Source organism: Serpula lacrymans (genome assembly GCF_000218685.1).
Source record: "Serpula lacrymans var. lacrymans S7.9 unplaced genomic scaffold SERLAscaffold_1, whole genome shotgun sequence".
In the NCBI taxonomy this organism is placed as follows: domain Eukaryota; kingdom Fungi; phylum Basidiomycota; class Agaricomycetes; order Boletales; family Serpulaceae; genus Serpula; species Serpula lacrymans.
The window spans coordinates 1345126-1360332 of record NW_006763290.1 but is presented as its reverse complement, the minus strand read 5'-3'; the positions used below and the strand labels follow the sequence as shown (position 1 = coordinate 1360332).

The following is a 15207-nucleotide window of genomic DNA, read 5'->3' as shown; positions in this document are numbered from 1 at the left end:
TTCAGCATAAAATTCTATTACCAAATATTGTACTCACTGGTTGCAGTTCTTTCTAAGCCTCTCTAACATCAAGTAGGTGGAGTCCCACCTTGTTTTTATATCCAATATTAGCTCCAAGGTTGGTAAGGTAACAACCTTATTTTGTCCACTATTATCATGTTTGACAAAAGTCCTTCTTTCATTTCCTGCTTTTATAATTTCCTGTAATTGCTCTCAATGGTAAAATGACTTCCTGACAGCACGTACAAAGTTTCTTGAAATTGATCCCATGCTGCTGCCTACTCCCTTGTCTGTTAACTGGCTTTAAAGGGAGGAATACCAGGTTTCAAGTTATCCAGGTTTTCATTGTTATCAACTTCTCCTAGCTTTGAGAAATACTTGATAATGGCTTGAGAAGAAAGGTTCATGATATGTGCAAAGCAACACATACGTCCTTCAATAGGATCAAAATTCATAATTGAATACTTGTTGCTTAAAATATCAGCTAATTCTTCTATAGCACAATCATTTGATGTTGCATTGTCCATTATGATAATGCCAATCTAGAAATATATAATATTAGAAAAACAAAATAATAGATGAACAATTTTACCTTTGCTTCTACTCCCACATTTTAAAAAATGTCAACTAGCTCCTCTGCAACATGCTTACCTGTGTGGCGTCCATTTATTCTACAGAAACCCACTATTTTAGCACAAGGTTACAAGTGACCAGAACATTTTGAAAACTAGTGGGCAGTTACACCTAGAAAATGCTGCACCATTCTGTTCTGCCATAAATCAGCAGTGAAGCTAACATTCCCTGGTGATTCCTAAATTGTACAAGGTCATAGGATAGAATATGAATTTGGAGTTAAATATGTTACCTGAAACTCTTTACGTAGTTGGATTTTTCCATCCAGAAATAATAATATCCCATATTTTTGAGCAATGAGGGATGTCAGTATCGGTGATAATTTTTCCCCCCACAAGTAAAAGGAGTTCCCAAGATGATGGATGGTCAACAATCCTTATACCCTGTCAACGTTTTTTGAGTACAACCACTAATAAAGGGGATTGAATTTATATATAATTCCTGATCAGTAACAGCAATATATATACTTAGGGCTTTATAAAAGTTTGTTTGTTGTAAGGTACGGAACCAGCTATTACAAACTGATTGACAGTTTCTGCTGTTGGTAGATACATTCTGGATATAGTGTGGCCACCCTTCAATTGTGGTACAGTCATGATGCCATTGATCCCAGTGTTCATTTGCAAGGTGACAATGCATGGTACCTGTACTAGTTCCAGTAGCGTATACTTGAGTTTTTCTTTTCCTAACACAATAATCAACATAAAGGAGTAACTAATGGATAATATATGTACTTTCAGGCCTTGCAGATGTTAGCCAGACCTGGATCATCGCTCCAGTGGTATTCCACCTTATGGTGAAAAAATTTGTTAATATCTTTGGCTTTCTGATTTTTCTTTTTCTTATAAGCAGGCAACTTTTTGCTACCACAACTAGGATCATTTGCAGAAGGTGAAGGGTCTACTGAAGCTGGGATTGAGGGAATCAAAGAGCTTCCAAAGGAAAGTTCTACTGATAGTGCCCCAGGTTGAACTAAGAAAGAAATAATTATAGTTAAAATTGTAGTATAAAAAAGGTATTAGTAGTTACCTGGAGCCTGACCATCAAAGTGACTTTCAGAGTATTCACTGCGCCCAGCATTTTTGACATTAATATATTCTCTGTCTTCAGAGATATGAGATGCACAAGTAGTACTACAGGCCCTAGTACCAGAAGACCGTCCCCTGCTCCTGCCTCTAACACAATATGTGCGACTAGCCATCAAAACTTTCTAAAGTTATGTTCAAAGACTAACGAATAGGAAGGGTGAGTAGAAAGTAGACAGACATACTGAAAAGTGAACATCAGAATACTAGTTTATATACCAGTAAAAGCAGCCATTATTGTCTTGTATCCTCAGCTAATGTGCCAGAATCTTGTAGAAATCTACAAGAAGAGCACTCGTATCTGATTAACATATATTAGATAGTACCTTGCAATATACAATCACCTGCTCAAAGTAAAGTTCAAAAGTTAGAACTCAATGTGAGTACCCTACTATGGGAAATCTAATAGATATATCTTACACTGTAATATTCCCCTTTTCAGCATCATACCATTTTTGCTAGTGGTTCACTTCAAGGACCCTTGCTTGTGATATCAAGCATGTGGGAGAACTGTGCTATTAAAAGCTCTATGCTTTGATACTCCACAGCCCATGTGGAACCTTGTATCAGATGCTAGAAGTATGAAATAGAAAAATCAAACTGTCATTTCAAATATTAAGCTCTTAAAACCATAAATTAGGAGTATAATACAGATATGTAATGCTTAACTGTCAACAATAAGCCTCTAGTAAGCCTCATGTTCCTCTTGTGGAAACCTTATTTCTGTGAAGAAGCTTTAGGTTACCTACTCTTCTGCCAAGAAGCAGTTAATTCCTCAAGTTTTTCATAGCTTATTAGTATATCAGATAATGTTTCCTGACTTCCTAGAGAAAAATCAGCATAGGAAGGGATTTCTTGACCTAATAACCATAATTTTAGATGGTTAAAATTACAGAGTAAAATAAACTTATCAATACTTCTATCCATGACAAAACTCCTGAAAATGCCTTTTGAAGGTTGTTTTAAGAACTAGGGAATTTCTGTATATCTTCTGATGAGTATAGGAGCATCTGAGAATAGTTTACCCTTCTACCATCTTCTTGTACCAGATATCTTGGCTGAACATTGGTTGGAGCATCTTTTCCCTTGAATAAAGAAATAAAATAAGCATGTAATTCCTTGAAAGTATTTCAACAAAAGCCAACCTTAGTAGTATAGCAATTATAACTTGAAAAATACAGGCTTTGGAAAGGTGCTCCCTCTTTAGAAGAACTACCAGACTGGTGAATAAGTTGCTGTATCCCTTCAGTATCAAATAAGAGCTCTAAAAGCTCCTAAAGATTGGCACACAGATAATTTGGCATAAAAGTGCATATAAAGGCTAGTAGTGTGCCATGCACATTGCGCAAATCTAGTGCACTACTTCAAATATATTTGTTAAAAATTGTTATTCAACAAGCAAATATATAAAACTCAACTGGTAATTGTGCCCTCTGGAATAATAATAAAGGAACTAGGCATCTTCTGACTGTTTAGATAGAATGACTGGATCTACAGTTTAAATCAATATAGATAGAAAAGTGGCTGTAATATGGAATTAAACTTACTATGACTGGATCTACAGATTAAATCAATATAGATAGAAAAGTGGCTGTAATATGGAATTAAACTTACAAGTTGTTTTAATTCTTCTGTACTATGCACAGTGATGCTTTTATATTTTATAATATGCCTTTGATGCTGAATCCATTGTATGCTTTCTTGATAGTTATGAGGTACAGGATAACTGGTGTTGGCAAGGATAGAAGGATCATAGAACATCTGTAAATGAATGGTGGAAAAGGAGAGATCTGAGGAATCAACTCTATCATTTGAATCTCTGGGAAGATCTTCTGTGTAGGTGGACCTGGATAACTGTAAACCAGCATTGCCTAAAACAAGGTCCCCAATTCTACCCCAATAGAGAGGGGGTTTGAGAGAAAGTATTAGGCAAACAGCCCAAGCAGAAGAATCACGTTCAGGGGGGTGAAAATTGCTGTAGATTTTCTATATTAGACCTTGCAAAATCTTGAAGGAAAAAAAAAACCCTTACTCAGCAAAAAAGCAATAAATCAAGTTATCTGGTTTAGCTAGTACCGCATAGTTATAAACTTTGTGTAGGCTTTGAGACTGGATATAAGTATCACTGAATATGTTGGGCAGTGATAAAGGCAGTAAATGATGTAATCTGTTGATGTAGGGTATAATAACCTCTATAACAACATTTCCAATCATAGTATTCAGATAATTTTAAATTCTATGCTAGACCAAAAATTCTGAAGGCTTACTAGGTTTGGGTGCTCTTAATATATCTTCCACTTCCCTTAATGTCTTGTAAGAGACTCTCTTTATTTTCCAATCCAGAGTAGCTAAAAGGGTCAACACATAAACAAATCCACAAGCAGCAAGTGCTCCATATTTACTCCCTAAAGCTCTACACTTTTGGAACCTACAATGAGAAGGCTTAGTATCCAGATTTGCTAATTCCCCTTCGCAAAGGGTTGTAATATTAGAATATGTAGAAGTCTGAGAGATAAAACTTGGGTACTATCAACACTTTACTTTTTAGATACTAACAGCAAAAATACCTTTTGCATTTCATAAAAATTTGTGTTTAGCTTATCATTATAAGGAAGCTATCTCCAACACCTTTCCTTCTAAAAGCCTGGCAAAGTGTAACAGTGGAAGCAAGTGAGTTGTTGGAATCAGCATATAGTCCAGTGCAGCATTTGATACCCTATACTATGGCTTCAGGTTGAGGCACTTCTCCAGACAGGTGTGCACCTGCTAATTCAGCAATTAAGGCCCCTGCACCTTGAGAGTATGTTAGCTCTTGGGCTGTATGGAACCCTGCTAGAGCCCATTGAACCCCATGCTGACAGCAAGCCTTTTGAATAGATCTAGCTACCCTACCAGCCTGTGACTGCTGCACCGTCACCAACTCCTCTTTTGCGCAGCTAGGGCTTTTTCCAATGCCCAGATCTTCTTCTTCCTCCCTATAGATTGTTATTCCTCATCAAAAAAAAAAGGTTGGGTGCGGAAAGATAGCACCTTAATAACCCTGGAGTCCCAAACACCTTTTTCAGGGGAGTGCCAAAGGCACTGTTGCTAACTCCCTTAAAAGACTTTATTGCAGATACAAGACTTTCTAGCAGCTCTTTCTTGTCCTCAGAATTTGGATTGGAGAGTTTGAAAATGAGTATGCCTGCCTATTTGGCAGAGAGCGCAAGGAATTGTATAGTTTGAGAATAGTGTTCCATAGCAGAAACTTGAGGGAGGGAAGACAAAGCCCACTCCAACTCCTAACCCTACCTGCTGTGCGCAGCAGCATGCAACAACCCTAACCCTACCACAAAAAGCCTGGCACATTCAGCTGGAGCCACCAGACTTGGCTGGAAGAGATTGCAAATTCAAGGCTGACATCTACAGTTAATAAGCACTGGAAAGTCATAACAAGAGCTGCACAAGAGAGACTGTATCATAATGTTACAATTGATGTACCAGTACCCACTTACATTTCTCTTTTCATACTTTTACTTTTACTTTTTCCAAAGTCACATGACCAGTCACGTGACCATTTACTTTACTTTTCATTTTCGGACCTTTCCTTTAAATTTCATTCTCCGCTTTAACCTTGTACTGTAGTTCTCACACTGTGCCATGTGGCACTTCCCTTTTTGTTCAAACTCCTCTTTCTCGCACGGCGCTGCCTTTATTCTTATTTTAGCTACAATTATCTCACGCAGTGGAGCTGGTCATACGGGCTAGGTCCCATGACATCAGCAGCCACTGCCTCTAGCAACTGTACAGTACATATGTACAAACAAACCTGTATTAGTATATAAACCCCAATAGATCTTGAGGAAGGACTCAGCGAGTCCTCCCATTGTCTACCAACAACCAACTTGTTCCTACCAAATGGGTAACCACTCCCACCTCTTCTTCTTCTTCTTTTGAGTGTTATTTTGTTGTACTCCAGTGCCCCAAGACTGTGTCTTGTTGGTGTTGTCACACACAAGCTTTGATGTATATTGGCAGTTTGAGAGATCTGGAATAAAAAAGGTTTCCCCCAGTATCTTTAATAGGTTAACCTTGGTCTTCTCAGAGACCACCTTGGACAGTTTGTGCAGAAGAGGTGTGAGCAGCTCTAGTAGCCAAAATGACTGCCCTGTGTTGGAAATATAATGAGAAATTTTGGAGAGAATACCAGTTGGGCGGTGGGAGAGCAGGCTGGAGATTAAGGCATTGTTTTTGGTCTGTTCAACTAGAACCGCCACATTTGTGAATAATAGTGATATGTAAAGGTATACCTTAAGCATAATGGTAGGATAGTATTGAACCAAATATTGTACATATTCCCGCTGTGACACCTAAGTGTAGAACAATTCCAGAAGCCCTGACAGTGCCTGAGTATTTTCTTTATCCAGCAAAGGCAGTCATAGAGATATGAGCAAGAAATGATGCTGTGAGGTATTTTGTGAAATTGAATGTGACTGGGCTGCGGAAGAAGTCTGACAGTTGTTTGAATCCCAGTTGGCAAATCAAGCAGAAAGATTTAAGCCCCCCAATATCCTCAATTTCTTCCATGTCCTCTTTATCCTGCTTTTGCTCTTCATCCTTTTCCATCTTAGCAGGATCCCCGCACTTTATTGAGACAATCTGGATAGCAAAAGATTCTGTAGAGTGTTCTGAATGTGAGAAAAAAGACATGTATAGCAAAAAGAGTATTGGAGGAGTGTAGAGCCTTTGGATTGCTGAATTTGCTGAATAAAATCAGCTAAGATGCTAATTTATACCGAGGTAGCTAGGAGGACGTGTTTAGACTAGGAAACAACGGATGGGATGAAATCTTGATTATGCTTTTCCGCCAGTGAGCTACATTTGCCAAAGGGTGGACAGCAGCTGGGACTCATAAGACAAACTATCAATGTGACCTTTTGGAAGTTGCACCTATGTGAAGGTAGTTTTACAAGTTAGCCTGGATGTGTAACAAGCAAGAGTTTGTATACTCTGGCGCGCAACTCAGACAAAGCTGTAAAGAGTTGAGGGGAGTGGTTACCCTTTAGATGGGACTGAGTTAGTTGTGGGTAAACAACAGGAGGACTCGCTGAGGAGTCTCCTTGATCTATTGGGGTATATATACTACTACAGTTTGTTTGTACATATGTACTGTACAGTTGATGGAGGCAGTGGCTGATGATGTCATGGGGCACAGCCCATGTGATCAGCTCTACTGTGTGAGAAACTTGGATCTAAAAATAGAAAAGGCAGTGCAGCGCGAGAAGTGGAGTTTGAACAATAATGGAAAGTGCTGCATGGCACAGGGTGTGAAAATTACAAAAGAAAGTTGAAGAGGAGAATGAAATTTCAAGGTCCAAAAATTGTGTTATCGTAACACTACCCCCCTTCTAAGGCTTGACTTCCAGGCGAGACCAAATAGTAGAGGTAGTAGTTAAATTTCCGGGCATAGGTTGAAAAAGGGAATTAAAAAGGTTCAAATTCATGCCTCTAAGCTTCCTAGGAGCCGAGGGATTCTTAGAACAAAATTCGCAAACAGTGTCACGGGAATTGTCCAGATGGGCTTCTGGTTCCTATGTTCTGTCTCCGTCTCCATAGCCCTTCCATAGGACTAGAAACTCTAACTTTCCACGCTTCAAGTGTGCATCCACCACCCGTTTGACTTCAAATTGTTCTTCACCTTCCTGGGTGACTACCACCAGTCCGGGCCAGTCTACACGCTGTCCTGGCAGCGGCCCTTTATAGGGCTTTACATGGCTAATGTTGACTGTGGGTACTACCCTCATTCGTTTTGGGAGTTCCAGCTCCACTGCATTGGGTTTAACTTCCTTAATCCGATAAGGACCAATCCACTTTTTGGTCAGTTTTCTAGACTGCCGATCTTTCAATTTTAAGTGGTCGGTATCTAAGCAGACCAGGCCGCTGACCTTGTAATCAGGGGCCTTGGAGCATCTACGCTCTGCCCTGTCTTTCATCTGCTCTGCAATTTGAAATAGCGCCTTGCACGTTTTGTCTAAGACAGATTTCAAGTCCTTAGCCATGTTCCCTGCAGCCTCGTTCCTGCTTTTACCAGGCTCAACACCCATTCTGGGGAGGTATGATCTTGTGACCTTGAATGGTGCTTTTCCTGTAGCCAACAGCTGTTTGATATTATATGAGAACTGGGCTATCTTTAGCCACTGGTCCATGCCTGTTGTTAATAAATATGCGGAGGTATTGCTTCAATACTTGATTGAGCCCCCCTATTTGTCCATCAGTCTGCAGATAGAATACTGTTGATAATTTAGGTTTGATGCCCGGCATCCGGCATAATTCTTTTGTAAATTTGCTAGCAAATTGGGGACCCCTATTGGATATAACCGTTTCTGGTAATCCGTGGATAGACCATACAAAATCTTTAAATAAATCTGCCGTACCAGCAGCTGTAATTGTTTTATTGGTGGGAATGAATACCACCTCTATGGAGAAGCAATCTACTACCACCATTACTGAATTATACCCATTTGATTCGGGCAGATCCATCGTAAAGTCAACTAATATATCCTGCCAGGGACCAGCTGGTATCAGATTTGGCATAAGTTTTCCAGCCGGTGGTTGATGTGAGTTCTTTGCCATAGCACATCTCAGACAGGATTTTATGTATTCCTGTATGTTTTTTACCATGCCAGGCCACATGCAATTTCTGGAGATCAACTCCATGGTTTGTTGCCACCCAGGTGCCCAGCCACTGGAGTGTTGTGATGTCTATCTATTGCCTTGATCCTTGCAGTCTCAGGCACATGGATTTTGTTTTTAAAATGGATGAGCCCGTCTTTCCATAAATAGTTCTCATTGCCATCAAGGCGCGTTTTCTCTTCTGAGGAGATGTCTTTCTTGAAGACTTCCAGAAGATCAGAATCCTGCCCGATTCTAACATTGGCAACCCTTAATTGGTCTATCAGGGTGACACATTTGTTGTCATCTTCTATGCCGTTGGCATGATCCTCTCTTCTGGACAAAGCCTCCGCTTTCCCCATTAAAGCGCCAGACTTATGAATTAGTTTATAATTAAACTTAGATAGGTACACCGCATAGCGGGCGTGTCTCCGGTTTAAGTCTCAGGCCATCATAAAATACTACAGATTTTTATGAACAGTCCAAATTTCAAATTGGTGTCTAGCACCTTCTAAATAGTGCTGCCAGTGCTCTAAAGCTCTAATGATGGCTAGTATCTCCTTATTCTAAATTTGATAGTTGCGCTCCGTGGGTGACAAACTATGCAATAAATAGGCACAAGGCCTCCAAAGACCATCAGGGCATTTAATTGACAGAACAGCCACAGTAGCAAAGTCAGAAGAGTCAATTTTTAGCCGGAACTCTTTGTCTAGTTCAGGAAATGCTAATATGGGTGCTGTTGTAAATGCCTGTTTAAGCTTATCAAAAGCTTCTTGTTCCTTGGCACCCCAGTGCCAGACAATGTCCTTTTTAGTGAGATTGTCCAATGGTCTTGTTATTTTCGCAAAGTTCTCAACAAAACTTTGGTAGAATTTGCCTAAGCCAAGGAAGGCCCTAACTCCTTTGATGCAAGTAGGTTCAGGCCAATCCATTATAGCTTGAACTTTCTCAGGATCCATCCTGATTCTATTCTGGCTAATTATCATACCAAGGAAGTCTACTTCCTTCACTTTAAAGTTACAATTTTTGGGTTTGACGAATAGGTCCTGTTTCTATAAGCGTAGAGGGACTTCTTGCACAATCCTGTCATGTTCAGCCTCATTGTCCGACTTTGTAAATATCAATAAATTGTCAATGTAAACGACAACACAGTCCTCTATATCCGCAAAGATCTTGTTCATCATGCTGTGGAAGGTTGCCGGTAAATTAGTCAACCCAAAGAACATGGCAAGGGGTTCAAAGGATCCTCGGTGGCACGTGAACGCGGCCTTCCAAGTATCTTCTTCTCTGATTTGTACATTATTGTACCCCCATCTGAGGTCCATTTTTGTCAAAATCTTGGTGCCAGCCAATTTGTCTACTAGCTGACTGATCAAAAGCAGTGCATACACATTTTTAACCATGTACTCATTTAAGTAATGATAGTCCATAATCATGCGCTTCTTACCATCCTTATTAGAAATGAAGAACACCGGGGATGTCATAGGGCTTTTGGAGGGTCTGATGTAACCTTTCCTAAGCTGTTCATCTATGAAACTTGAGACCTCATCTCTTTCTGGAGCAGAGAGGGGAATCATATGTCCCTTTCTAGGTTTGAAGGTGTCCTTCAAATCTATAGCATGGTCCCAAGACTTAGCCTCTGGGAAGCGCTCTGATTTGTGTTTTGAAAAGACTTTCCAGCCTCTTAATCTCTTCCTCAGGTTTTACCTCGTCATTGTCATTGTCAATCTTATCTAAAGATTGGAGCTTGGCATAAACGTGACCAGCGTTTATCCTTTCATCCGGCTCAGTTTGACGGACATGACTCGGCTTACCCAAGTCATCACACTCCTGAAGGCAATGTGACAATTTGCCAACCTGTCTGCCAGTTGATTTCAGAATTGTGTTTAAATAGCCAGGTCCAGCCTAAGATTAAATTGATCTTCCCTGGTTGGGTAGCTTTGGCGGTGACTCATTTTCTGTGTCCTTGGTACTCAACAACAAAAGAACATTTGTGTGTAATGCAGCCACCCGCATTAAGTGTACCGTCAATGTTATAGACAGGAATTGATACATCTGATTTTACAAGGGGGAGTCCAATTTGCTCTGCACAGACCTGATCTATGAAGATTCCATTAGCGCCTGAATCAAGCAGTGTGCTGGGTGGGTGTATTATGCCCCGGGCAAGGTTTTCCACACTAACGTCCAAACAGATCTCCTTTTGGAATAAATATGTGCGCAGCAACACACACCTTGGGATTTCTGTGGGAAGTGGCTTCGATGAAGAAGAAATGTTAAGAGAAACTTGTTTTTCTATTTTACGTTTTTCTATATTTTTATTTTTATTTTTACCAGAATTAAGCACCCTAGTAGTTGTCTCGCCGAGGCTACACTCCAAGGGAGACGCTGGTGCAGCAGTAGTATCATAAATATTTACAATCACAATCCTTCATACAGGTACATGTTTCTGATAATAAATTTAAAAATCTATTTACAAATTGGGGAGCCACCCCTGTCTTTCCTTTATTGCTCGTGCAACACCCCGGAGCAGGGGCCACTTTGTTGTGGTTTACTTCATTGTTTCAAGGAGCAAAGGCACCCAAGCAACCTAAGCTTTGAACTCTTTTCCCTGAGCTTTTATTTTGTTGACCTACTGGTTATAGAAGAAAGCCCGGATTTTGTTGTACAAACAATCGGCCAGAGTATTGAGCTGATTGTCCAACTTTTCTGTTTCTAATTGGTGCACCTGGTGCCCTTGATTATTTTTTTATTGGGTGGCCTGCACCCCATTTCTGCAATCTCGGGACATGTAGCCCTCTTGGCCACAGTTGTAACAGTTGCCCTTGAATCTGTGCATCTGTCCCCCTTGGACCGCGCCAATATCCATAGGAGCAACCTGTCCTGGCTGCAGCCCGAACAGCTTGAACCCGTGAGAGTGATTATGGTGGTTTGATAACCCAGGGCGCCTCTGGAATTGGTTGTTTTTGGTGGTGGGCCTGCCACCTTGATGCATTACATAGAGCTCCAGGGCTCTACCAACTTGGCGAACCTCCTCTGCTGCTTGAGAGAGGTTACCACTTCTCATATCCTGCAGATAGAGTCGTTAGAGTTGTTCTGCAATGTGGGGGTTCACATTGTGTTCTAGCAGATCTACTACATGTTCATTTCCAAGCCCTCCTTGGATAGAGAGAGCCAGGAACCAGGTGACATAATCATCCGTCCTCATGCTTCCTTGCTTGAAGGAATGAGTTTGCTGACGCGCCCAGTCACGCTCAGCTTGCGGTTTGAAATATTTCTTGATCTCCACCTTGAGATCATCCCAGGTGGGCCACGCTCCCGCCATGTAGCACTCCTGCAGTCTTACTTGGGCATATAAACCCGCCACAGGTCCTTTTAGATGCGATAGCACTGCTGTTGCTATCTCAAAATCATCAGCAAATGTGTCCCAATTTGCCTTGATCCAAATCTGGAGCTTGATCCACCATTTGGCAAATCGAGCCATATCTCCTTCAAAAGCGCCGGGGTCAGCGACAATCTCGACTTTCTTGTTGAACTTTCACTCAACCGTAGTTTCTGCTGCTGGGGCAGCCTGAATTTTGTCAAGCTGATTTGTCAATGCTTGAATCTGTGCACGCATGTTGTGCAGCAGACTGTTCATACTGGGTTATGACAATATGTCAACTTGTTTTCTTTGTAATGTAAAAAAAAGGTAACTGGGGGTCCCCGCTTGCTATCTGTGGATCTACCTCTTCCCAGCTGAGTATCGGATCTCAATCTCCGACTACCCACACTATAGTATTTGAAAAGTATATAAAAAGGTAAACATAATAAACCCTAGTCCAAACGGTTGCCAGGGGGTGGTCCGCTTGTCAAGCTGTCAACCCTTCTCCAGACTGGTGGAGGCAAGTGCCGGCCTGGTCAGATAAAAGAGAAAGAGAAGATTTGTATGTAAATTCTAATCAACAGTGGTTCCACACCAACTGCTGAGCTAAGTACTCCCCTTCACACTGGGGGCCGTGTATAGATAATTGTCTCTTCTCCCAGAGCACTACGGGGCCGTTGCTAGGAGTGCACCCTTCTGCTAGACGGGATATTCCCAAACAATAACCCGTTAACCCTGGGGACCAGGTTTGCACAAAGTGCGAGAGAGTAGTAAGAGCGAGTCCTAATGTAATAACCAAGAGTTTGTATACTCTGGCGCGCAACTCAGACAAAGCTGTAAAGTAGTGAGGGGAGTGGTTACCCTTAGGATAGGACCGAGTTGGTTGTGGGTAAACAATAGGAGGACTCGCTGAGGAGTCTCCTTGGGGTATATATACTACTACACTTTGTTTGTACATATGTACTGTACAGTTGATGGAGGTAGTGGCTGATGATGTCATGGGGCACAGCCATGTGATCAGCTCTACTGTGTGAGAAACTTGGATCTAAAAATAGAAAAGGCAGTGCAGCGTGAGAAGTGGAGTTTGAACAATAATGGAAAGTGCTGCATGGCACAGGGTGTGAAAACTACAAAAGAAAGTTGAAGAGGAGAATGAAATTTAAAGGTCCGAAAAATGTGTCATCGTAACAGGATGTGGTAATTGGTATAAATGAAATTGCCTTGATGATTTCACTACGCTGATGGTCTCTGTGGAGCCAACCAGAAGTGGTACTTGAGGGTTGTTTTGAGGGGCGTGTGAATTCCTGGGAATGAGAATGCTGGTTTGTTGTTAGACTGTAAGTTAGTTATCAGTACACAAAGCAATATGAGAGAAAAAATAAAGTACCTTGCTTACTGTAGAGTGCATTTTTTGACCAACTCCAGTTTTTGATAACCTTATCTGTCCATCCCCCAAGATCCACTATATTGATCCACTGTGGAGGATTGCACAATGCTATTGTCTGCATGCATAAACCAACTACTCATGCTGTATTTGCATAGATAGACTCATAGTTTGCTTTTGGTTTAGGTGTATCAAGCAAAGAATTGGAAATCCTGGCTAAGAGTCAAGGCAGACAGTCCACAAACCCGCATAGCTCGAGTAGATCACTCAAATCATCTACCCACTACTCTTCACTCTCCCATGTTTCTAATCTGCGGACAACCCATTTCTTTATACACCCTCTCCAAACCCCATCTATGTCGCTTATTTTCCCTTGCTTCTTCAAGTTAGAAAGCTTTGGTTCATGCTTCAGCAATGCAGGTGTAGCTTTTAGGACTGCAGGAAGTCCAACAAGTTTCCATCCTCCCCATCTGATTTCTGAGAGAATGCCACAGGGATGAATACTAAGCAAAAGTGCTTTGAGAGGGCGCAGGAGAAAAGCATGACCTGTTTTGGTTGAAAACTACACATCACCAGCAAGGAGGGTAGATGTAGCAAAGTTCAGAAAGAGGAGGGTGGATATTATGTGGTGGTAGTGTAATGAGCTCAGAGGCCAGTTGGGATAAGTGAGATGCTGTGACAAAGAAGCTTTTAGTCAAGTTCACAGGGTAGGTGAGAGCCAAAGGTATGTGAACTTCTTTAAGAGATTGCTTATAAGATTGATGCTAGATTTGTGTCAGTTAACAACTTGAATATAATATATGGCTGTGTTGTACTTTGAAGTGTTTGACACACTGGAAACCTTGGTCCACTTCCATATCCTGTGGAGCTATTGCCAAACAAACACTACTATATTAGGAAACTCAGTGCTTTAACCATTTTCACAGGAGGCTGGTTCTGCTATTGGCAAATAAATAGAATAGGTGAAGTACCACTATAATATACATAATATACATTCACTATTTTCATCCAATGAAGCCACTTAGAGCAGTAAGTTCCAGTGTCATATCATTGTAGATCCAAAGGTCAGATTTCATCACTAAAAATGGAAATATTTTATCAAGGTATATCTGAGCTTTATAATGCAATAATAATTACAAACTTTATGACATAGCCTTCTAAAGGCTTGCCCACCACTGTCAATGGAAAAACATAGCACACAATCAATAGCCGCACTGTCATGATTTTGGATGACCTTGGGGTCACCCATCCATTCATTATCTTCTATACCTGGGTGATTGATGCATAGCTCTCAGATCTGTTGCACCAAAATTCCATTGGAAAGGCAACATTCTGGTGATGAAAGCGGGAACATGGGCTTATGTCACTCGTCTTAGAGACTTGAGTGATAAAATGTGCGCTTGTTGTGCAGTGTGCAAGTATGTCTCAGTGTCTTGTATTTTCTTTGTATAAAACTCAGGCCACACTTTGCCACCCATCATCCTGTGACCAAGCCGGGTTGTGTAAGATGGGCAGCCTCTCACCCAGCCGGGTTGTTGAGAATCTGCACAATAATATCATGTCTAAGGTGGCCCAGCTGGTACACTCTGCCGTACTCTGCTGGCCCCATCTATATAGTAATATTATCAGGTAATAATGCCCCGTCTAAGATGGATGGTTATTACTATACTATGTGCTGAGTCCATGAGGATCAAGGCAATAGATAGACATTATAAAACACCAGTAGTCAGGCACCCTGGGTGGCAATGAACAATGGAGTTGATCTCCAGAAACTACATGTGGCCTGGCATGGTCAAAGACATACAAGAATATGTATAATCTTGTCTATGCTGTGTCATGGCTAAGAACTCTCATCAACCGCCGGCCAGTAAACTCATGCCAAATCTGATACCAGCTGGTCCCTGGCAGAATATATTGGTTGGTTTCACAACAGATCTATCTGAGTCAAATGGGTACAATTTAGTAATGGTGGTTGTGGACCGCTCCTCTAAAGAAGTTGTGTTTATACCCACAAATAAAACTATCACCGCGCCAACCAGAAATTGAAACAATATCTTTGTACATTTATTAATGATAGGCAGACAGATTGGACC

At 41.1% G+C, this 15207-nt stretch overlaps 2 protein-coding genes across 2 annotated transcripts; both read right to left on the bottom strand.

Annotated features, from left to right (window-relative positions):
- Positions 1 to 8404: 8404 nt before the first annotated feature.
- Positions 8405 to 8731, bottom strand: SERLADRAFT_431871 (uncharacterized protein; the record flags this gene model as incomplete). Its single annotated transcript, XM_007312164.1, has 1 exon — positions 8405 to 8731. One exon carries the CDS (start codon positions 8729 to 8731, stop codon positions 8405 to 8407), a length of 327 nt encoding a protein of 108 aa, XP_007312226.1.
- A 1460-nt stretch (positions 8732 to 10191) lies between these two features.
- SERLADRAFT_344807 (uncharacterized protein) lies at positions 10192 to 10509 on the bottom strand (the record flags this gene model as incomplete). Its single annotated transcript, XM_007312163.1, has 2 exons — positions 10192 to 10319; positions 10359 to 10509. Coding segments are annotated over 2 exons (279 nt in total), but the record flags the coding sequence as incomplete, so codon positions are not given.
- Between the last annotated feature and the right edge of the window lie 4698 nt (positions 10510 to 15207).